The sequence below is a fragment of the Ambystoma mexicanum genome, chromosome 6q (assembly GCF_040938575.1).
Source record: "Ambystoma mexicanum isolate Mex_15411 chromosome 6q, UKY_AmexF1_1, whole genome shotgun sequence".
In the NCBI taxonomy this organism is placed as follows: domain Eukaryota; kingdom Metazoa; phylum Chordata; class Amphibia; order Caudata; family Ambystomatidae; genus Ambystoma; species Ambystoma mexicanum.
In genome coordinates, this window is record NC_090937.1 from 705,853,277 (window position 1) to 705,878,778 (window position 25,502).

A 25,502-nucleotide genomic window follows, 5' to 3' on the forward strand; every position below is an offset into this window, starting at 1 on the left:
GCATTAACAAATGCCATGGGAAAATGAACTCACACGGAAGAAGCAATGTGGACTATATGCCTTTGTGTAGCACCTTGCCCATTTCTAAGAACAATAACGGCTGGCGTTATTATCATCTAATGTAATACTACTCAATTTATGTTGAAAGGTGGGGTTAACCTAGCCAGTGCTTAAACCTGTGGATGCATGTTCAGACGCATTTCCGAGGTGAGCGCTTAACTCGTTGGGCTACATCACAGCTTTTTTTTACTTCAGTGATTTAAAAGTTACACATGCAAACGTGACGGAACTTACCTTGAACCCTGACCTGGAAAAAGTATGACAATTATGTCCTCTTCAGCAATAGTGTAGGGAGCATCTGTTAAAACAGTAACTTTAATGAACCATTCAAGAGAACACACGCAGGACAAGATGCAGAGGCAGAAAGTACCAGATAGGCAGCAGGTCTGGGGAAATGCTGCTCTGCTGAAAAAATTGAAGATAATATTTTGACAAGGGCCACTCAATGTAAGCGGCATCTGTTCAGGAACTAAGCAAGTGCCACGGTTTCCCAATGAGCATGTAGTCCAGTCATTGGCTTGAGCAAGGCAGCACATTCCACACCTATAGAGCAATCCCAGGCGTGGTGCGAGTAGAGTGGTTTTCTTGGAGAGCATCAGGCGTGCACACTAGCTACCAGTTTTACTGTGCATTGACAGAACTGCTACAGGTCCGAATAATAGGAACTTTTATCATCATGTTTCTTTATAGCACAGTATTTGTCATCGGAGTCAGCCAGATTGCTGATATGCTGCTTGCGCTACGATTGCCATCTTTTTATTGGCTGCCTTCACATCCCCCCACTTTCTCAATGATTTAACTCTATTGCTGGCCCATTTGTCAATCTACCAAGAATAGAATTACTACAACAGTGCTTAAGAGGGCAGCCATCTTTGGTTGGTCAATCCATGCATCCATCAATGCCATTACTCTGGCTAACTTCATGTGCAAATCACAGCACTGCAGACATGCCCTTCTCCCAAACATCTCGGAAACAAGACTACACTGGGCAGCACAGGTTCAATACCCAGTCCCAGTTCTGCCCTTGGAGGCTGGAGTCTGGTATAAAGCACATTAAAAGAAACCATTTCAATTTAATGTTTTTAATCTCAGGTCCTCTTACTGTTAAATCTACCAGATATTTGCCTTCTGTAGCGTTGCTTATTTACTGCTGGCCATCAACCTGCGCAGTGTCCAGAGAAATATTAACATCATATGTCTTAGAGACCTGGGTGGGAAACAAGTCAGTGGAAATGTGCATTTATCAATGCTAGTCACATAGCAGTTGTTAAATGAACATGATCACAATATGATCAGCAAATCATTGTTTGGGATGGGAGTGAACGCAACACGTCTGTCAGAGTAAATCCTGCATCTCTTCTGTTCTAGTGCAGGATCAGAGTGCTCTCTCTGTGAGGGTGAACTAAAATCACCTCTGACAGCAGCATACATCAACAAAAAACATTTTTTAACCAAGAAAAGCATATAGTAAGGGACAAAGGCTATTACTAAAATGATATAGTCGGGCTTAATTGATTACTCAATGTTTTTAATATGCCTCTTCCGTATGTTGTTTATGGTCCTGTGAACATGTTTGCAAGAGTAGCTTCCGTACCATCACTTATGATACAGCTTACATACGCTTGTTGTTCTGAAAATTGTTGGCACATGTAATTATATATAATACCTGCACATTCATCTTGGACCAATTTGATAAAAAACGTGCAGGGTTCTGGAACTTTTCACTCTCCAGATATTTGGAATACAACGCCCACGATCCCTAGCAGGCATCGTGGGAGTCGTAGAACAAAACATCCTGAGAGCCACCAGTTACAGACCCCTCCAAAAACACGCAGAAATACCCAGCACTACAATGTCAGCACTGAAGCATTTCAAGGCTGCTGGCAAGGCCATTTCTGGAATGATGTGCACAGGCCTGCAGGCCCCATCTCTAGAAGGATAAAGAAAGAGTGGAAAAAGTCCAGAGGTGAAATACCAAAACGGTCCATGGTTTAAACCACAAGTGATATGAGCTCGAGATCCAGCCCTGCATCACATAATACATATGGGGCCTCATTACGAGTCCGGCGGTAACCTGCCGGTTTTTCCGGCTCGGTTACCACCGGACTCGTCTTACCATTCTGCCTCCGTGATTCCCAGAATTACCGGGGCATTACCAACCCCGGTGTCCCGGGAATTCCGGAAGCGGAGTTCGGTAAATCCCCATTCCCATTGAGTCCCATGGGACTCAATGGGAATGGGGAAGTGGAAACACCGCACCATCTCGTGATGGTGCCGGTGTTTCCACGTCTGCCTGCTGGTGGGCGGTGTTAAACCTGCCAGGTCAGACCTGGTGGGAACGCCACCTCCCGCCTGCAGGACTCAAGATCGGGCGGTCCGGAATTAACAGTGGCGGCGGGTTTACCGCCACTTTTATTTCCGGACCACCTGACCCGTAATGAGGCCCATAGTCTGTAGGGTGACAACGTCTGGGTGCATTTATTTTAACAGCATGCAATTCCACTTTGTAGTGCAGCAGGTAAAAAGGGCTGAAAGATGTCTCTTTCCCTCGGGCAGGAATTACCTCATGCCTGTCCACTGGCCGGAGCAGCTGAAATGTCACTGCAGGGCATTATCCTTTCTCTATGATGTGGCCTTAGTGCCCCCCTCAGCAAATGTTGGAGGGTGCCCGCTAGAAAGCTTCTAGAAGCTGCTGGTCTAATGGAAAACCTCGATTGCCCCCTTGCCCTCCCCCCACGCCCCCATAAATATAATACACAGTGAGACCAGCAAAAGCCCGAGCCCATTTTCTTTAAATATTCCAGATCTTGAGGAAAGAAAGAAATGAGATATGATAAATACACCCACTTTTTCTAAAGGAAATACAAATGGGAAAGGACATTAATTGTTAGGGAAAGAGTATCTCTAGAAGTAGAGCTCACGTTGCCAGACTGCAGGGAGTGGCCCGGGTGCCAGATTAGAACATGTATGATTTCTCAGATGGGTAAGTGAATTCATGGGACAGCCTCCCATCAGAACTGGCTGGGATGTAAACAGTTTGTCGTTGCAAGGAGTCCTGGGGCAGATCGGCGAGAAAGGACATTTGCTACACGAGGGCAATCTAAGGTTTGCTGGCATGGCCCATCCATCAGCAGGATGGATGGGCTATGGGACCCTGCTCTCCTGCCAAATACTCTCTTGCTGTTTGTGATCTCCAAGAGGCGTGTCTCCTCTGCGACATTTATTCTGTATTGCTGTTTCTCCCGAAATGGGATGGACACAATATTTTAAAAAATAACTTGTTATATCATCTGACAAACTGCAACAAAATGAAATGGACCAAAATATTCTCTGGATGGCTGAGGAGTGAGGTGACAGTTGGTTACACGTGTGTCAAAAGCTTTGGGAATTTCTTTTGTGAAACGTTCTGCACATTTTTCATGAATGCTTTTTAATGTAACAGTATGCCTGATGTACTACGCCAAGCATGTGCACAGAATGCTCCCGTTCCTCCTTTTGCATGCCACTGCATTCTTCACAGCCAAGAGTAGGTACAATAATCCAGCATTGGGACGTTAAGAAGACAAGCACCCTCACAGCCCCCTCGGGGGCCTACCATGCCAGGCTGTGAATGTGTCTGCAGTCTTCTATTATTGCCACTGCCTACCATGCAGCAAAAGTGGCAAATCCCCCTTCAGCGTTGATATTCATCCAGCCATTCCACAAGGATTTTGAAAGCGAGCATTTCCAACCTAATTCGCTTATCATTCCATCCCTTCTACCACCGTCATCCCGATGCCTGACCCTCAATTTTTTTTAGCCCAGAATGCCTTAAGGTCTGCCATCATTGCCAGAGCAACTCGGCCATTTATGCGTTGCTACGTGCAGTGTTTCTATTCAACATTCCGTGGAGATCACCCCAGATATTCCATCTTCTCCCCAGGCCTCCAGCATTCCTGGCCCCAACCTTTCATTTTAATATGCTCTGCTTTTCATCAGGAGTACCTGGAGCAGATGCTCTTCCAGGGGAAGGGGTATTTTAGGCGAGCAGCACTCCTTCCAAGACCCTTCGCTATGTTAGAACAGAATGCAGAGTAAATGTTCTCATGCTGCCCCCATCATTCCTGGGAAACAGTGTTTTAGTGTTTGAAGCGGCCCCACCCCTGTGAGGCAGCATGCCAGGCAGTGGCCCTGATAGCTTTACTTCACATTACCCCCTGGATGGCGTTTCCTGGATTACTATAATCTCATATTTCGTACTGCAAGATGATTCATCACAGCCCCCCCCCCCCCCCCCCGGGTTTTCATCCCAAGTGCTCACAACATTTTATTTCTACTTAAATATCAAATGCATTCAAAAGGGCAAAGGATTAATACGCAGAGCCCCAGCAATTGATTTTCTGATTTCCCAACAATTAATTCCGATTTGCTTTAGAGAAATATTCTCTGTGTCCTCAGAAACTCCATACTTTTTCTGTAACCTTAGCAATACTTTTTGATATGCTCACTAATTCATTTTCTTTTATTCAGACCCACCTTGCTTTATTCTTTCACAAACATTATTTCGCATTGGATAGAAGAATAGACAGTGTCATTGAAATCACACGGGAGGTGTGTTCAGCGAGAAGAGCAGAGTCGTACGTTGTTTCCAGAAGACCCAGTAAGATTGTTCAGCTCTCGATGTCAAAGGTAATGTGTTACAGGATTTAGAGGATATGACTTGTTCTAATGAAATATTCTCTGTCTCTCTCAAAATTCCACCCTTTCTGTTTAGCCGCAGTATATTTTTTACTGTCCCCAGTAATTCATTTTATGTTATTTAGACACATTTCCCTTTAAACCATTGTCAGTGCCCCCAACCCTAAACGCAAGTAGATACACACACGTCATTGTTCGTATCCCAATGGGGTTGCGCTTCTACGCTTCCCTGCCAGAGCTCGCCACACTCTTGCCCATACTGTGGAAATGAATCCCGAGTTAAGATGAAAAAGCAGTCCGGGGGTTTGAGGCCTTCAAGACATTTGAGGAAATGAAGTAGCCCAGGCACTTCAGCGACCGCTGGGAGCCAAACAGTTTCAACATGTTTTAATTGTTCCGAGGCTTTCCCCTGAACATCAGAGACTATACAACGGCAGCTTATTCCACACGCGATTCCACTCTGGAACGGACATAGATATTGCTACCGCTGCTTATCGTCTCTCCACAGAGCATTGCATACCCATTTTGAAATGTGCTTGCTATTCAAATGCTGCAAAGCTGAGGGGAGCAGTGCTGCACCCTGCTGTTTCTAGATTTCACGAGTACACAGCTATGTACTCAGATCTGCTTAACAATGAAGTACATGTGATCAATACAAGATTTATGGAAATCGAAAGGACGTACCTTGATTCCGCTCTGCACAACCTTGTGTATGTCCAGGAAGGGTTCCTTCATTAATTCTCCTTCAGGCGTGAAAATCTTGACATAACCCTCCTTCTCAAGGATGAAGAGGCGACGCGAGCCATCCCCACAATGCACAGCTCCCACAGGCTGCCGCAAACCCCGCACCACCTCTTGGAGGCAAAAACAGTTGTGTTTGTGTTTCCTACAAAAAAGTAAACACAACAGTTAGGAAATGTGCCATGCAACGTACACACATGCATTTCAGTATCCAATCACAACATGTTCTGCTATATGATGGAAGAAGTAGAGTGTGACGCAGAAAAGGAGAGTGAACACATCAGAGAGGTGACGCAAGAAACATACACTGATGTCACACGTTAAATGAACAGAAATCTTCTCAGTAGGAAATCCTTAATCACACAAACCAATTGGAGCCCTCTAGAAAGAAAAACCTACAGCATGTTGTGTGGTGTGGGCTGTGCCATGGGGCAAATCAATTGCATGTCACAGCTTTGCCTGCCCACTCCAATCCACTAAAATGCTAACCAGCCTCACCAGACATAAATCAGGCCATTGGAGACCCACGTAGGTTTGACTTGAACCCTAGAAAGAGGAGGCAATGGTGCCAATGCCTGGAAGAGGGAGATGTTGACATCCGCTGCACCGTAGATGCCACAGCAATAGAAGAATGGCACGTGTGGGTGTTAAAGAGCAAAATATTCAAAAAGCCATATTTGTGTTTGCACAACCTGCAGGGATTTATGACTGACCCGATGAAACTTGGACATTTTGTAAGCTCTCTCATGATTGACTGTTGGGTGCTCCGGCATGAAGCATGTCTAAATGAGTGCAGCTCTGGGGTGGAAGACGCCCCCAGCAGTCAGTGGGGTAGCCCAAAGGAATGAAGAGAATCGGAATCATGTTGATAGTCTCACGTTTACAATGTTGCTTGCGGGATGTGAACAGAAAAGCGCCTGCCACATACTGTGGCCGACATGGGCTGTCCACTTAAGGGGGCTTTCTTGCAAAAGGGGGGCACGGGCTGTGCCCCCTTGTTTCCCTCACACATTTATGTGTTGGGTGCTTGCCTGAAATCTAGATATCGGTTGGTCTCCTGCAGCAAAGTGGGTCACAGCCGTGGTCAAGCTTCAGCGATGTGGGGACAGGCTGCACATTGCACATTATGTGATGTGACTTGAAGGGACGTGTTTATTGTTCAATTTCAATTTAAGGGATACAAATAAAAAATAAAAAAAATGTCTTCTAAAGTTGACACATTGCAGCAGCGGTGTGAAAAGACCGCAACCTCATCAGGGCAGCCAAGATGTAAAGAATGCCAACTGCAGAGGGAGCCCTGTCTAGCTTCTGCACAGGAATGCCGTGATGACATCCCAGCATGCACTGCACATGCATATTTTGCCTTGGGGTCAGCCAAGATCGCATGTACTGAGAAACGTATGCATGCACTTCTCTGTGAATCGATTCTCACAAAAACTGCATGTACTTATCCCACTTGTGTGTGCACTTGACACACGTGAGTTAGAAATGATTGTCTAATCGCCACATCACATCAAGAGTTTCTTTCTAGTCAGGATTTCAAACAAGATCCTAAAATCTATGTAAATCTCATATTTACCCTAGAAATATCAGGAGCATATGCTTTTCTCTCACATATAGATGAATAGCCTTTAGCATACTCGTGACTAACTGGATACTGTTAAAAATAGCACTTGATAAAAATAGTTAATTTGAATGTTTAAAGTGTTTGTAAAGTGCACACCACAAGGGTATATGTTTGAGCCCCTTCGGGCGGTGCCACGTACTCCTTGAGCCTTCCTCCCTCCAGGATTGACCTCATTTAGAGATGCTTGTAGGAGGAGCACTCAACCTACAGTCAAGAGAGAGCTTGCAAAGTGTCCAACCGCAGTCGAATCACATTAGCAACGAGGACATCGATAAGTAACGGCAGACTGTTACATCATAAATGTGTCTGTTTTCTGTGAATATTTTACTCTAACACCCACATACGCTAAACTCTGTAATAATAGGTGTTTTTATTACCCCATTTGAATGTTACTTCATTAACTGAACACAAAATTATGAAAGGCTAAATTGGCCCTGCCGCTGGATTCGGCCTTTTGAAGTGCAGACTGTCCTTCTGTCAGAGACCAGCACTTTATGAGCAAGTCAACCAGTCGAAGCTTTGCTTCTACTAAGCCGCTGTCCTGCCAGCAGAAACCACCAGGCAATTTGAACGGCAGGAGGATGGCACAGGTGGGTAGGGGTAGCAGTGCTTCTGTCCTTGCCACCTAAGAGCTGCCGGAAGTTGACCACACACCTCCATTGCCTGGGGGAATCTGGAGAACCACCTTGACTGAGGAATGGGGGGCTCAATGAGATTTACTCTGGTCTTGGGAAGGGACATGGAAAGGAGCTATTCCGAATGATGCCCTGCGGCCCTGTACCCATGGCTGTGCATAGCACCTGTCTGGCAGAAGCACTTCCACCAGAAAACCCAATCTTTAAAATGACGTGTATTTTCCACTGTCTGACATAACAGTGGGACTGTAGATCATGGCTGCTTTCTCAAGACCTTTTAAATGGAGCATTGGGTGCAACATGTGAAGATCCATCAGGCGTGCCTAAGGTTCTTGAAATTCCTACTGGTATGCCGGAAACATTTGCAGTTATTTTTCTTAATCTTGTACTATCTATCGATTATGATGATGTAGGAAGTATGATGTACTATCTCTCGATTATGATGATGTAGGACTGTAGGAAGTATTTATGCCAAAACACTTGCCTGGCAAACAGCTTATTTCACTATACTGTTGTGGCGTTTTGCTTTATTTAGTAAAATATTAAATATAAAAAAAATTATTCTGAGAGGTGATAATGATGAAAGGTCTAAGTGTAAAGTGGACTGATGTGCAATAAACTTGATTTAATACTCAAAAGTAAACATTAGAAGATAAGGTGCACAACGTGTATATAATATGAAATACAGTGAATGCAACCCAGGGTCTACTGTTCAGTTGTTACAGGGTGCTGTGTATACTGTTGTGAATAAAACCCACCAGTCTACTGTATGCAAGACAATAACTGGAATTGAAGTAACAAAACTATGCAAGGTAGACCCAAATTCTACGCTTGCCCTCAGATTTTTCCCTTTCTAGTTAATGGGATGGTCCACGATGAAGTCAATAACTTTAATCAACACTTCGCTTTCATGGATATTTATTGTTCTGGCCCAGACCATCTCCAGTTTTTCAGAATTCCTGCAAAGTCCAAAGCTTCAGAATATTGTGGTGGTGATTGCCTTGAGAACAGCTGGTATGAATCTGATCTAGCATTTCTGAAACGCAAGTGCAGAGTTACTGAATGGAAGTGGCAGACCATGAGCTTATCCTCTGACAAACTGGCCTTCCGCCTGCTCCAAAGGCAATATTGCTTCTCTATCCACTCCAAGAAGTGAGCCCACACCCAAGCCTGTATCTCTGGAGCTACTAGCAAGGCCAAACTTTTCAAAATCTGCAAGAACTCGCCAATCCACGTGCAGTCTCCACCTCTCTTCTTTCTTCCCAGGCTCTCTGCACTGCCTTGGCCTCCCACTTCACATCCAAAACTCAGGACATCCTGTCTTCACTCTCCTCCACCCCCACCTCCTCTCACATGCCTGCTCCCTTGCCTCCCTTCACCAACCTCCTCCCACCACCCTCACTCTCTTCCCTCCTGCCCATAGCACCAGATGTGGTCTCTAAAGTGGTCTGCTCTATGAAGGCCTCCCCGAAACAGGTGCTTCCCTGCTCCTCCAGAACCATCAAGAACAACATTTCCTCTCTCGCCTCGACTTCTGTAACCGCTCCTTTGCCACTGGCTCTTTCCCTCTTTCTCTCAAACACTCCCTTGTGCACCCACTCCTAAAAAATCCGCCTCCTGACTCCTCCTCCCAGCTAACTATCGCCCTATCTCTACTAGCCCCTTTCTGGGTAAACTCTTGGAAAAGTTGGTCCTCACCCAATTGACCCTCCACACTGAACTTGTTGGTTGCCTTCATGACCAACAAGCTGGCTTCCAGGCATCCAGAAGCACAGAAACTGCTCTCCGGAACACCTGTGCAACCATCACAAATCTTGACTCCAACTCTGCTGCTGTTCTCATTCTCCTCTATCTCTCCTCTGCCTTTGACACAGATAACCATACCATCCTCATAAAGCGACTCTGTTAAAAACCCTTGGCATTATTGACCAGGCACTGGATTGGCTGCCCTCCTTCCTCACTAATTGCCCATCCAAGCTGCAACTGGGCACTTTCTCCTCATCCACCACCCTCTCAACCTGTGGCGCCTCTCAGGGCTCTGTCCTATCGCCATGGCTCTGCGATATCCATTTCATCCCTCTTGCTCACCTGATCTCCTTCTCTCCTCATTTCCAGTGTTACGCCAATGACACACAGCTTTCCTTCAAACTTCCCTCTACTTCCTCTGCTTCCTCCTCTCTCCTCCCCGACTGTTTGTCTGCCATTCAGGCATGGTGTGTATGGTATTGTATTGTATATAACATTTGTAGAGCGCGCAAAGACCTTAAGGTATCAAGGCGCTGGGTGGTGAGGGGAGAGACTGAGTAAGAATTATGAAAAGAAATTAAGCTGAAAACAGGTGGGTTTTTAGAGCCTTGCGGAATGGAAAAAACTCACGAAGTTTACAAAGGTCAAGAGGCAGAGCATTCCAGAACGAGGGGGCATGGACAGAAAAGGATCTTTCTCCAGCTCTGGCTCGTGAGAATCTAGGAGCGAATAACAAAAACTTGTGAGTTGAACGCAATAGGTGATTGGGTATGTATCGTAGAACATACAAAATCAGCTCCAACATTTTGGATAGCGCGATGGACCATGCAGAGAATTTTAAACTTAACTCGGATTGTAATGGGAAGCCAGTGTATTTGAAGCAGGACTTCTCGGGTGTGATCAAGTCTGGGAGCACCTAAGGCAAGATGTGCTGCAGCGTTCTGGAGAGTTTGGAGGTGTTGGAGTAGCCTCTCAGGTTGCCCAAGTTAAATAGCGTTGCAATAGTCTAAGGAACTCATAATAGAGGCTGTAACAATTTTTGATCTAAGAGCAGCTGGGAGGAGAGGGAGAATTTTTTTTAAACCTTGAGATTTATAAAGCCCATCTGACAAACTGCAGAAACCTGGGCTTCCCGAGATTCAGAGGACATGAGTTTATTCCCAAGACTTTTCACCACAGGAGCAGGTTCAGAGCAAGGGACAAAAAGCGAATGATCTCTGTCTCAATGCCAGTAAGACAGAGATTGCCCTCATCAGGACACCTATGCCCTCTTTTCCGTCTACCCTCTGACCACCATCCTTGGGCCCTCTACTCTCACCATCTTGTGTGGCCGAAAACCTCAGGGTCATCTTCGAAACTGCTCTCTCCTTCATCCCTCACATTATGGACCTTACCAAGAAGTACCACTTCCAGCTCCACCTCCTCAGAGGCATTCTTCCTTTTTTCACCTTTCCCCAGAAGCTCAATGTCTCCAGAACTCTAGTCCTCTCCAGGCTGCACTACTGCAACAGCTTCTTTCGCAATCTCCCTCTTTCCTTCCCTTTGTCCCCTCCAGCTAATCCAGAACAAGGCTGCAAGACTTCTCCTTGGCCTCAAGCCCAGGGACCACATCTCTCCAGCTCTATAATCTCTCCACTAGCTCCTGGTGACTGCAAGGATCAAATTAAAGACCCTCTGCATCATCCACAAGGCCTTCAGGGGCCTGGGACCACGCTATTTCCAACTTTCCCTCCCAAAATACCCCCCGCTAGAGCCCTACACTCCTCTAATTCCAATTCTCTATCAAACGCTTCTCCAAGGGGAGAGTGGGGGCAGGTCTCTCTCCTTGGCTGGTGCCTCCCCTTGGAACAGCCTCCATGCCCCTCTCAGACTTGAGAACGCTCCAGAACGCTGCAGCACATCTAGCAGCACAACTACTAAAAACTCTGATTTTCTCTACCCCTTTCTCTCTATCCCTTCCCTGCTAATCACCCCACTACTGCTGTTTCTGGGAGCTTGATCTTCATGAATCTCACAGGATCCCAGGCCCTTCCTCCCAGCCAATCCCAGCACCCCTCACCCCATTGCACTGCCATGCGGGCCTCTGCTTGGTGGCACAACATCCCACCTTGGGAGTCACCTGTGCCAGCACTTAGCCTGAGGTTCTCCTCCTTTGCTCCCCTTCGCACTTCCCTTCCGGGGCTCTGTCCCAGCACTTGTCCACTCCTCTGTTCCCCACCCCATCTTCTTCCCCTGCACTTCTCCTTATTGCACTTGCACGGTCGAATGCCATAAGGCCTAGTAGGACCTCGACTTGTATTAGTGTTTTGCCATTGTTCATTATTTCCCCTGTTCCCTTCCCATTTAGACTTGTGGCGCTTTGAAACACAATTCTGCTGTATTAAGTGCCTTACAAATGCTCAATAAAATAAAAATATATATATATATACTTACTCTTTAACTGGGAAAAGTGTACACATCGTTCACTTAAAATAGTAGATCCCTCTAGATGGATTGTCAAAACCTGAAGATCACAGGGATCTATTTGACGCGTATATGTATAATACAAATTCTCAAAAGGAAGTTAAAAACTCTCAGTGCCTGTGTACATCTGGACCAAGAGCCGCACCAGCTCCATCAAGTATTGTACTTTCACTGACCCTTTATTACTACATTAACTATTTATAACAGTGTGCTTTCCATTTTAAAATGATCCATAACATTCATAAATCCCTTTCTCCACACCCCTGTCTTTTAACTCTGTTTTAAGTGAAGTCTTATTTGAGAAAGCGGGATACAGGCAATTTAAATTTCAATCTTATTAGCAAATCTTATTAGCATATGGATGTCACTATTTACCTCCTCTCCGCCATTTAGAGTGCTTGGAATGCAATCAATGGCTAGTGCCATTGGCTGCATGCTAAGCAGTCTGGCTTCAGAAGCAGTCAGGGAAACCGCAGAGGGCATTACTCAGCATTCAGGAAACAATGCAATGTCCCAACAAGATTCCTTTCAAGCATTTGGGAGGATCTTTTCACTGGCAGTCAACATCCAATGTTACACGAAAATGCTAAAACATGGAAATTGCTTTCACCTTCATAGAGAACAACTGTAGACCTAATGCATGCTCATATTAAAAGACTTCCTTTTCAACCAAACTTTCAATTAAAATGCTCACCCTAAAAAGGTAACCCCATTATTGAAATACAACATTAAACCACATTTATTTTACTAATACATTTGGTCTATTTACTTTACTCACTGTTAAATAATGTTTTATACTTCACTGCCATGCCTCCAAATCCTCTATTGTTATCACTATGTGCCAATAGCCTTGTCAATCTTGGTTATCGCTTAGGATAATGCTCTGCTTCACCTCAGGCCATAAACCTGGGGGCAGCTCATTATCCAATGAGAACGACTCCTTCCTCAGTCTATAAGGATATACTAATCAATATCCATTCTACAGACCCTTGTTGCTATTAACAGCAATTGCACAGTTACTTTCTGTAATGTTTATTTCAGTTATTTTGCTACAGAAAGGATAGTGGTGTTTCCACGTTCCTACATTGGTTTGAATCAGGACCATACCGTTTTTGCAGAATCTAGAGAGCCAATAGGATAAAACACCAGCAACCACGGATAATTTTATCAGAGTATGCAGGACCTTGCCACAAAACAAATTTACTTATCAGGAAAGATAATCTACATAACTGCTGTGCATAAACCCTGTGACTCCCATAATGAGGGTATATTTGACACACGGTCTGGCTTGACCGCTGCACTATGAGATGAATATAAGTTTTATATTTTATCACCAAGGCTCAAACCCATGAGAAATTTTGTTTTGCTCAAATAGGGCTGCATCTGAAGTCCCCTTCTTCTGAACCTGGATACGCAAGCAATGGTTGTAGAATGGTCCAGGCTTTAAATGACTTCCAACAGGACTGTGAGTCACATGGCATTACACTGTAGCAATACTTTTATTTTCTCGCTGCATAATTATGGAAAGACATTGCAGCTTGTTTTAATTTTGGGGCTAGGTCTGAATTCAATGGAACAATGTAGGTCTACATTGACAGCAATTCACAGCAACTTTTGAACTATAACTTGCATCGGCCTCTACTAGCACAGTGAATGAGTAGGGATCCTGGAAGTCATAGTCTAAAGCACTTGAAAAGCTGCAAGTGGCAGATCCCTGGATCAGGATGTTTAAGGGGTGTTGCATATTTCGTTAAATTCCCTTAATCAATAAAGGAACAATAATGGGTCTGTGGTTTAGTGGGCAATTGCATCTCCTACAGGAATCTTTGTTTAACCTCAAGGTCACAGATTCAAATCCTGGTAGGTCCACTTGGCCCTTTAAATGTCTTAAAACAATAAAATGGGTACCATTGAGTTGGGTAACAATACATTTCTGTTATCAGTGCCAAGATGCTACTGTGGTGAGAACATGTGCTTTAGAAATACACTAGTCTTGTTGATCATTCATATTTCTATATGCTCTCATCACCACGTACAGGGGTGGTAGCAGCCCACCAGCCTGAGCCTAAGTAGGCCCAAGTGAAGCAAGGGTTCTGGTGAAGCTCGCGTGATTGCTACATGCATCCCAGGACTCCCTCAGTGTTTTTTGTCTACGGGAGAATGGACGTGCACGTCTCATCAAAGATGGCCTCCATCATAGGCAAAAGCCCTTTTAAATGTCCAAGGTGCGGTCAGCAAACCTGCATGGCTTGGAGGAAGCAGGTAAGTTGGGAGGGTGGGAGCTGGGTGCAGATTGAGGGGTCCAGGAAGTGCTGGGGGATGGGCATGGGAAGGGGAAGGGTTAGCCAGTAAGGATGCCAAAATGGAAGGGGCAGGGACGGCTGTGAGAGCGTGGCCAAAAACTGACAGTTTCCACCCATGTTCCTAGCCACCTAGTTGGCTAACCTCGCTTCTCCTTTGTAAGCCAAGGAAAGCCAATAGACAGAGAAAAACATGCATTACATTTTTCCATAACATATGTTCTAGATTATAACCACCATAAGAGGTTAAATGTTCTGTTCACAAAACTGTTGAGCAGCCAGACCAAACCAAAAGCAACACTAATGGGGGGGGGGGGTTATGAAATACATGGTGAATATTTGATCTAGGTAAATTCTTAGAAAGACAGCATGTGAGCCCAACTGCCACCAGATAAATAGTATCTTATGTTCAGTTTAACTATCTGCCATACATTTACAGTTGATGAGGCCGTTTTATAATGGGACCTGCCATCTCTTATAAGGAGTCATATGGACACTTGTCCAATGTTTGCAATCTTTCCACCAGGAACATTATTATAGAATATTGAGTAATAATTATTAAAATCATGACCAAGTAATTTGGGTTTCCTAGAAATTCTAATTTTCTTGTACCTTTAGAAGAATAGCTCATGGGTTAAGTGCTCAATAAATTTAGTACCATGAAATTTGGAAATGATACCCCATATTAACAGCTGGGGTGGCTGTGGCAACCAAACAGGTTTCTGCAAATGCAGGCTGGAAATCACAATCCAATCTTATGTTCTGAGCAAGCTCTCGTCTGCTCGCACCCACTTGCCCTCTTGCCTCCCTCCCTTATTGCTCTGCTTCCGTGTCCACTCCTCCTCTCGCCCTAACTCTCCCAGCCCACATTTACCTCTGTGTCGACCGTGCTGCAACTCACAACCCGTCCATTCGCCAACAAAATGGACAAGGTATCCGCATGGAACCCCATCCTCCATTTACATGGCGGAGACCGTGTTAGGTAAGGATTTATTTGTTTGCCTGAAACAATGGGTCATGCGCTTCCCACACCTTGTTGTTTTGGTAAAATCAATGGTCTCAACACCCCAGTTAGAAACCTTGGATGCTAATAGCAGTAGTGCCCCTTCCAAGGACTTCACTGTCGGGTAACCTGGCGTTAAGGACCTCGATTTCCTCGAGCCTATAACGTGGGCCCTGAGCCATAACAGCCCGGTGAAGACCTTGGAACTGAGTATGAATGTTTAATTATTACCGCACTTAGATGCGGGATCAATATGGTATAATGCGCTGTATAAAATGTGATATGACTTATGGTAAGGGGTGGGTGGTCCCCATTCGAGGGTAAATAGCAACTGTCCTTCCTTCCACTTGATTGAACCAATGCTTGTTTGAGGTTTTTTTATGTTAATGAATTAAGTTTCATCTAGTGCAATCTTTAATAATATTAAATGTTTCTATGGTAATCTGTTCTCGAGATTCTAATCAATTCAATAAACCTGTTTGTTGCTGTTCGTATTCTTATTTACTTGGAAGCTGTGAATGGAAAACTGAATTTGGAACAGGGCAAAAGAATGGATTTATTCTGCCTAGAGGGTCGGGGGAAAGCCGACGTTCGTTCATCCAGAGCGGAGCATCCGACGGTCGTATGCTTGGGTGGAACATATATCCAACATAGAATGACCGTAGAGTGAGCAGAAAACGCCCAGCAACAAGTACTGCGCACCTTTACTACTGTATGTGATTCTGCATAGAAAGATACACAGATCGGGGGTAAGCTTCAGCAGGAGATCTTTGACTCAGAGCTTATGTGGCTGTAACAAGTTATGCAAAATATAATGGAGTGTTCCAGGGTGTCTCTGAAAACCTGTACGGTTTAGTTTATTTGTTTCTCCCCTGGGGCTGTCAGTTACAAAACCTCAGATATGTCTCTTATAACATCACATTATATATTCTCATCTGCCCATGCTCTTGGCTAAAGGAGAAAAAATATGGAGACCCTTCCAATATCAGCATGGATAAAAAAAATGTGTATCTTAGCCAGCCCAGAAACAATCCCTAGAGTGTCCCGAGGCCGGGTGCAGGGAAGGGAGTCTTGCAGGAGCCTGCTCATGGAGAGATTGCATGTCAGCATTGCTGGTCAAACTGCACTGCAGATTTTCCTTCATTTATACTCGCTGCTGGGAAATGCATTAACAAAGACCAGATTCTTGTTTTTTTTTCATTCCATTTTTGGTAGATTTGTCCACACTTGTTTCGGCAAAAATAACAATAAATCGTTACGAGAAGCTAAAATTGTCTGTTTTCCGTACCAATGATTTTAAAAAATCCTGAGAAAACTTTCAACAAAAATAAATATCAAATAGCCACACAATGTGCATATTCGGAGGCAGTCAGCTAGGCTAAAGGTTTGCTAGAGACTTGGGGCGCTCATTGGATGAAATTCTTAATGCCACTTTCTTGGCTGGAATAAAAGAGTGTGAAATTCCTTGTATTTTTAATCAGGGGTTTCCTCTTGTTTTAAGCACGGTTCCAGTTTCTCTAGCCAGATGGTCTTTAATGACCTTAGATTTTACAAGGCATACCTGTGTGATATTTAGTATGCCAATATAAGGCTTTATTTAATGATAATATATACCCATTTATTTATAGAATAACCACTCTTAACTTGCCCTATTCCTGAATGTTCATATTCGCTAGCAAAAGGCGAACAGTCCTTGTAAACTCACTTGTGTAACCTAAACTAAGGCCTTTATACTCTGGGACACAGGGTAGACTATGGAGGAGCCTCTGGCTCATCCCAAATGGGGCATATAGACCAATCTCCTATCTAAAACAGAGTGGCAGGTGAAATTGGTTAATTTAAAAGGCACAAACCTTTTCATTTCGTTGGAAAGTATATCTTAGAGGTAGGATGCATCAAGTCGTGTGGTGTGCATGTGTGTTTCACTAAATAAGTCACATTAGCCCATGGATGCTTTCCTGGACCATTCTCAACCAATCCGAATGCTCTAAATGTGGGTAATAAATGTTGGTCCTGCTTCTTTCAAAGCATTCTGACCAGGGCACAAGCTCTAAAAAAAGTGGGGGAACTCATTAACATATGTAAACGAAAAAAGTGCACAGAACAAATAAGCAATAGCACCCGAAAAATAACCAGAGAAAGTAGCATTTCCTATAATATTGATGACCACGTATACAAGTAGCATTTTAGATGTATAAGATGTAGTTGGCCTTGTGTGGAGGAAGGTGCTTAACACTAAACCTGAATATTTTGGCTTGAATCCCTATTCCACAACTGTTTGCAGAAAGACAAACACATGAAACTGATTGAAGGGAATAACTGTGACGAATCAACTTCCGGGGCAACAGTGGTCCAGGGATGAATATCGGTTTCTAAACCATTAATCAGCCACACACCTCTAGTATACCAGAAGGGATCCAAACAGATTGGAACACAAGTACATTACAAACCTCCTTGTCCAATTTTTGGTAACATGGACGGAACAGCAGGCTTATCTCTGCAAGGTTGTGTATCGTTGGTTAGTTGCAACACAGCAAAAATACAATTATTACCCAATGATAAAAAGGGACTGTCCAGTCAAGGTTGTATATAAATATCTATTTTATTATTATTACAACAGGCAGTTCTAGCACACTATAAAATACAAACCACACTGTAAGGGACCATAGAGGACAGACAGTTTCACGAAGGAAAGGGATGCACTCGGGATACTGATAGGAGGATAGTTGGTAAAGCAATCAGTCTTAACTGTTCAAAGTTATTTGGTTTCAACACCAAGGGAGCAAGGGGTGATAAATGTCACTAGGGGCCATCAGAGAAGGACTAAGGGGACAGAACCACAATGAACCTTGTGCTTGTGATGATCTTGATGCTTGACAGCGTCGAGTTGGTACCGGATGCTTTGCAGCTCTAGCAATAGAGCTCAAGATGGGAGACAGCTGCGGGTATCAGGCGGCAGGCAGTTCGGCAAGCGAGGCTGGACGAGTGGCTGCAGACTGGCCTACACAGTGGCTCAGGATCAAGAATTGTTGTCTCTGTGCTGGTCGGCGGATCTGGAACACTGGTCGAGGCGTCTCGGACGGCTTTAGAGACTGCAGCATGACAACAGTCAGTGGTCCATCCGGTCGCTTTTCGAGGGCTCGACTGCCTCAGAAATGTCCTTCAAAGAAGGAAGCTGGTTGATGCTTTTGTGGCACTCCTAGCTTCTTTGCAGGGTTTGTGTTGTCCTTTAAGGCAGACGGCCTAAAGCTGAGGAGTGTTTTCAGGCAATGGCCTTGTCCTTTGTTCAGAGACTCTCTGGCACTTCCCATCTAGGAAGCTTGCTGGCAGAACCCAGCAGGGCCCGCTGTGTGTTGCTGGGTACTGGTTCTGGAGCTGCTGGAAGGGTCCTCTGAGTCCGGTATCTCCCTCTGTTCCATGGGAGATGTTTAGGGGAGGGGTCTTGCTTCCCTCTTAGAAATCCTGGCCTTCATTCACTGTCAGAAGATGTAGACTGTACCTTCAGCCAGGATTCAAATGAGTCTGTCTTCTTACTCCTTTCGAAGTCATCAGATGATCTGGTAAGTGAGGGGCTCAGCCCTCTTTTAAAGCCAAATGGGCCCCTTGGTGCAGGCCAAGCCTACCTTAAGGAACCAATCGGGGGTCCCCACCAACAATCTTCTGTTATGTGTGAGGTCAGAACCAAAGTGCTTTGCAACAGGAAAGGTAAGAGGTGACAACACATACTCCTAAATCCCACCCATTTTCCTGTCTGTTGTAGATCAAAGTGTCTCTCTGGTTAACTGAGCCGTCTGTGGCTCTTGATCAAAGCGCAGGTCTCCCTTGAAGTTTGTGCTGAGAACAAACGTCTGTCACCCTCAAATCACATACTTCATCCCTCTGACAGGGAGTTTGTCTACTGCAAACAGTTGTCCCAGACATGACATTCACTGCCTTAGATTCAAGGTTACACATTGCATATCAAAGAGGTGTTAGTTTTCCTGCCCATTGTTAAGTTATGTGACCAGGCCTATTTGCAGGCCTGCTTCAATTAACTCTCATCAGTATGCGCCACCACCACACAGAATTTAGAGAATAGAACAGGGCGGATCCATGGAGCCTTCGATATTTAATTAGGCGGACCATGGGAGGAGGAAGGTGTTGCCCTTCTCCTCTGGAAGTTTTCGTGCACCCTTCACTGTCACCTGTCAAATAAATGTGACAGGGAGGACTGCGCCTGTAGGCTGTATCCCCCAGAGTACACTGGACTATGTGTTTGTTGTGCGTCGAACATTAGAAAATGTATGTGGATTACCCCCACACATTTTCAGAGGTTGATCTCCCATCATTCCATTTCCTAAAACATCAGAAAAGCCCAGTGTCCATGATCGAATTCCTCATAATATCAATTATTTTGTATTCTTCAAACACCCACAGGTGATGGCATCTGTCCTCTAAAACAATTGGGCGGCCTCCATCCACTGGCGTGTTCCCTTGACTTGAACCCTGATTCGGACATACCTTAAAGTGTCAATGGCAATTCTGCTCCACTCACAGATCCCTTTGCATTTTTAGTGCCAAAGCCCCTTGGTGACGTCAATCCAAAAGGGTGAGTAGCATGGGGAAATGAAGGAAGAGCCTGTGAGTTTCAAAAGGGCATAGACGCTGACTCCAGAGCGAAGCAGCAGGGGCAAGATTCACAGCGTCCTGCAGACGCGAGAGACCGAGAGATGACAAACATGCTACCGTCGGTAGTAAGGCAACCAGAAGAACTGAAGCTGGAAGTCCCAACGCGCAGAGAGAGAAGGAAGCAGAGACTTGTTGCATGACCACAGGAGGACAGTGATGGACCACAGGTCCCCTTATCAATTCCGAAACCATTCTGACACGATCGACTTGGGACACGCCACTACTTGAGATACCAGATCGCAATCTCAGGTGCCAGTATAGGAGAGGAAACAGATCCTCAATGAACGAGCCCTGATGACTTTAGCCCTATAAACAGAAGGCAATGTGGGCCTGTTTGAAGTACCATCTAATTGGTTTGTAAATCACTGCCACTAGCTGCAGGACCCAACAAAAGATCTGGGCAGATCCATGGAGCCTTTTCTAGTTAATCAGGCTGACCATGGTAGGGGGAAGATGGGTCCTCCCCCTTCCTGGAGATGACATAATGTACTCATGGCTGTCACATTCCAACGAAATATGATGGGGCGGAGTGTGCCTGCAGTCTGTGTCCACCCAAAGTACACAAGTCTATGCGTTGTTGTGGGGTGAGCACAGAAAAATGTGTGTGGAATATCCCCACACATTTTCCTGAGGTTATTATACCATCATTCCATTTAATTAAGCATTTCAAGAAACCCAGGTGAATGAACGCACGCCCACCATGCGGATGGTCAAACCTTTCTCACAATGATTGAGAATCAATATTGGAATGCTCACACTTGTCACAGTCAGGAGAGAGAAACATATTGAGTGATTGAGAATCAGTACTGGAATGCTCATACTCGTCAGTCAAGAGAGAGAAAACATAACGAGAGTGAATGAGAATTGTTTTTGAGCTACTCATACTCGTCACAGTCTAGAAGGAAGTGTTGTACAGTCAGTACAAAGAGAGGTGAAAGAGAAATATTCTGGGAAGGACCCAATCTATATATATATATATATAAAAGTGAAAATGTGTGGGTTTGTGGTTTTGTGTCAAAGCGTACGTTCCCTATACAATTCCACTCTGTTTCACCAATCTGCACCACATTTTGCGCAGTCACCTGTTACGACCCTCCAGACATTACTGGCTATATGACATCTGGACAACCCACCCTTTTCCCCAGATTTCAGAAAAAGTGGAAACGTGGGTGAGGGTTTGTGGCTTTGCGTATGTTCCCTATACAATTCCCCACCGCTTCACCAATCTGCACCACATTTTGCACAGTCACCTGTTACGACCCTCTGGACATTACTTGCTACATGACATCTGGACAACCCACCCCTTTCCCTGGATTTCAGCAAAAGTCAACATTTGTTTGTGGGTTTGTAGCTTGGCGAAACTTTCTTGCTTATAAAATTACACACTGTTTCACCAATCTGCACCAACTTTAGCAGAGTTACCTGTACCTATGAGGGAATGAAAGCATGGGCAACACTGGGTATAACAGCTAGTTTGTAATGAATCAAAGCAACAAGGGTTAAATGAAATAAACAAATTAGTTATAAAAGGAAAACCTGATAGCAAGTGGATTTTGTAAAAACATATCCAGATAAAGAGAAAAAGGAAATCAAAGTCTACGAACTGTTCAGGAAAATAAGAAATAGTCCAGAGAGAAAAGATAATTGCTGGATAAGTTTACCAGAGGAGCAGAAAAGGATCAACCCTTATAGAAGAAAACAAGAGAAGAACCAAAAGTCCAAAACAATAATAAATGAAATCTACGAACTGATAAGTGATCACTAGAGACTATCTGAACATCATCTATTGAAAAGTGTCTGAAAGACTAAGGGCCTCATTACGACCCTGGCGGAGAGGGTTTTACGCCGGCGTAGTGCATGGCGTACCTCTCCGCCTGTCTACGAGTTTCCGTAGCGCCATGGTGATTTTTACGCCTGCTTTTTGCAGGCGGAAAAATCCATGGCGCTACGGGACTTGTTGTTAATTACGCCACCGTAATTTACGGTGGCGTAATTAACGCCTTCCCCACTCCCATTATACCCTATGGGGCAAAAATGGGAATGGGGAAGGGTAAATGGGGATTGGGGATTTACCGCTCCGCCCAGGTCGGCATGGGGCGGTAAGTCCGCCAACCACCATGGCGGAGTTGGCAGCTTAGCGCCATGGACCATGGTGCAAATTGCACCATGGTCCTCCGCCAGGGTCGTAATGAGGCCCTAAGTCAACAAACCTCAGGGGAAGGGAGTCATTCTCCTGATTTTGTGTTAAAAATAGTGGTAGGGTCAGATAGGTGAGAGTCGAATGGTGGACGTTTTCCTTTATAGACATTCACTGACAAGCACCTCAGCTAGTTTCTTTAGGTAGGGACGCCTTGTAGAATTCGGAAAGACAGGATTTATTATTTTTCTTTAATAAACATACCAGTGAAATGTCTAATCAGAATGCGTATCCTTCGTCTGACCTACCACAGTATATGGAAATAGTGTCCGGCACTTGGTGATAACGTTCTGCTAACAGCCTAGGAACCACCAATGTTGCTTGGAATAATTGCCCTTTCCGATATGTCATTTACCTTTTGCTCACAAGCTTAACCTAGAGCAGGCAATTATCTTAAGAAATTGGATACTGCTAACATCTACGATGCTGAATAATATACGGTTCATAAGGCTGTTTATTTGAAACCAGTTGGTATTTCTGTGTCAAAAAATGACTGTGTGTACACTTTGAGCCAAACTAGAATACGGCAGAGTATCAACTTTCGCCAGATTTGGGAATGCGCATTTTGCATAATCTAAATATAACAGACATGCCTTCCTGTTGATGCCCCCAGACTCTCGAACCTCCTCCCAGTGTACACCAGACTTGTCCCCTCACTTCTACATCTTTAAGAAAAGGCTCCTCCATTAAACCTATGTCCACACCCCCTCCACATCCTACTGGACCTGAGACTGTGTGATCTGCTGTCCCGATTTCCTTCCCTGGTTGCTTGTTGGTTGCTTGCTGCCAAACTGCCAGGCTCTCCTTCCCCTGTTAGCTCCCTGCTCCCTTGCATCTCTGCTTGCCTCACTGTATAGGTCCCCTATGTCTTGTACATCTCGTCATTGCTTCCCAAAGCTATGTTCACACTCAATAAATCCCATAATAATATGAATAATAATAATAATAGCAATGGGAAATAAAAACATAATGCTAACGTATTGTCATTATTGGCGGTAGCACTACTATTGTTTCAGGCGCTACTTATATTAATTAATAGAGTTTTATACTGCGACAATCACCAACTAGAGGTCTTATGTGCCCAGGCAGGTCTGAAACGTTGCACATTGTGCCAACACCCAGGGTAACCAGACGGTCGTCTGAGAAGGGAGGGAGTAGGTTAAAAAGGTAAGAGAATGGGAAAAGTGGGAGTAGGATAAACACAAAGAAACCATTGCAAAGGAGCCAGGGGGCTATTGGAGAAAGTATAGGATTGTCATAGGAGGTGTGCTTGCAGTGGCAGTCGACCAAGCAGAATACTCATCCAAAAAAGAGGGGAAATCAACCAACCTGTCATTAACAGGCAGCTGGCAGTGGAGGCAGTTTCACCTTTGTCAGTGTATGGTTAGAGGAAGGATCTAAAACAAGCATGCACTCATCAAATGCTGCTGCTGCTTTACAGAGGGTGTGTGCTCAAATAGGACGATGCAGCTGTCCTCTGCATCCCAGCGCGGATGTCCTCCCAATCTCTGCACAGTGATTCCTCTACATTTTTCTCTCCCTGCTCTGTGTTATCGACACTCTAAATTGCACCTCACCCCACCATACTATTTTCTTCGAACCTACATCATCCCAAGTGCATTTGCCTGTAGACATTTGGCTCATGTTGACCCTCTATGTGCTATCATTGCTCCAGATCATGCTCCTTTTATTTATAGTCATTTTGGCTCTGAAAGATCGAGTGCTTGCTCGCTTTCTCTGCGCGAAGCACTGTGTACTAGCCCCTCCGTTTTCTTCTTTGAACTGTTGCTCCTCTATCTTCATTTGACTCCCTATTCATGGTAAATACTCTTCAATCCATTCAAAAGACTCCTGTCGACTCATCTGCCAGCTTCCCCATTTTAACCATGCAAGCCGCAGCTTCCCTCCACTGGACCTACTTCCACTTTCAAGTATTGTTTCAAAGTGTATTTCTTGTTCTTCCTCCGTATCTTTGTCCTTTGCTTACTCTTTATTCTCGCTCGCATTCATTCATCTCCCCCTCTCTAGTCCTACTCTTCTTCACCACTTCCCCCATTTGGGCAGTCTGCCTTGTTTACTCTTACTCTGGAATCCGCACATAGTCATATTTGACCCCCACCCCTTCTTTTGAGGTTTTTAAAATACATCGAAATCAATTCCTTTGACTCCACCGTTCATCCTACATTCCATCCTCTTCATAGTACTTAACCAGGGTATTTTTTTTATGATTTAAATCCCGCTTCACTCACTGAATCCCAGTCCTCCACATTTTTGAAAGAGCAATAAAAGCATAATACATACATACATAATACACGGACAATGAAATACTCAATTTCTCTTCCAAAAATAGCCAGATAGCATCTTCACAAAAACAGACCCACCAAAAAGATCATCTATCAATTGCAATCAATAATTCGTCCACACTCTCAGGGGATCATAATGCATTTGCTTGTAATGATGAATCAGTCTGTATTTGTCAAATATCATCGGATTTACCATCTACCCAATTCGGAGTTGGGAGGCATATTTACCTCTGGCAGTTTCCTGGTGCCATACCGCTGCAGGTAAAGGCGGGGGAGTTTTATCCTGAAAATCCCTCCAGCGCAGACGTGGAGGTGAACATTCCAAATTAGCCCCAACCATATTTCAGACCTTTACTTAATACACACAAATGAAGCACAGGCGCCTCCCTTTAAAACATTAAAAATGATTTTAGAATGGGCCATGGTAAGGGGGTGAAAAGGACCATATTACCCAGGCAGTGCATACAAGTGTCAGTATTGATCCTTCTCTGCATTTAAACAAAACCACATTAGTAATTTGAACCACTACTGCATGTTTTCCATTTCCACCTCGACAATGAAGCCTGAAATGGACATTGTAAAACATTACACAAACATTCATATAGAGGTTTCCACTGAAGGAGGTGGTATTTTTGGAATGTCAGTGGTGACATTTCAGAAATACCACTTCCTCCACTGGTAAACGCTGCAGAGGGTAGATGTTCAGAAATACCACCGGTGGTAGAAGTCGTTTTCTCTGAGGGTGTTTCCCCCTGAAAATCCATCCAGCTTGTATTGAGGTCTTTGCTCTTGATAAATTATAAACATGCTTACGAAAATCTTCACCCTTCGTTACAGGGGAATTAGGAAGAAAATAATACGTGATACAAAATTCATGATTTCCAAAGTGAAAAATGTACACAAACAATTACAGTGTTCAGCACAGAGCCTGGGAAGCACTGTGAACTCTCAGTCTAAAGAAACACCTTTATGCATTTTCTCATTGTTAGGAGTTTTAACTAGGTCCTAAGAATGGAGTCAAGGAATTTCTCCCACAATACTCAAGCAACTCCTTCTCCTTTGCCTTGCTCTGATATTTATAG

At 44.5% G+C, this 25,502-nt stretch overlaps 1 protein-coding gene across 1 annotated transcript in view; it reads right to left on the minus strand.

Moving 5' to 3' along the window:
* Positions 1-25,502, minus strand: part of HHIP (hedgehog interacting protein) — a 272,593-nt gene that overhangs the window by 193,062 nt on the left and 54,029 nt on the right. The window contains exon 4 of the mRNA XM_069631219.1: positions 5,422-5,623. Within this exon, the coding sequence (XP_069487320.1) occupies positions 5,422-5,623 (202 nt within the window). The remainder of the gene's footprint in view (positions 1-5,421; positions 5,624-25,502) is intronic.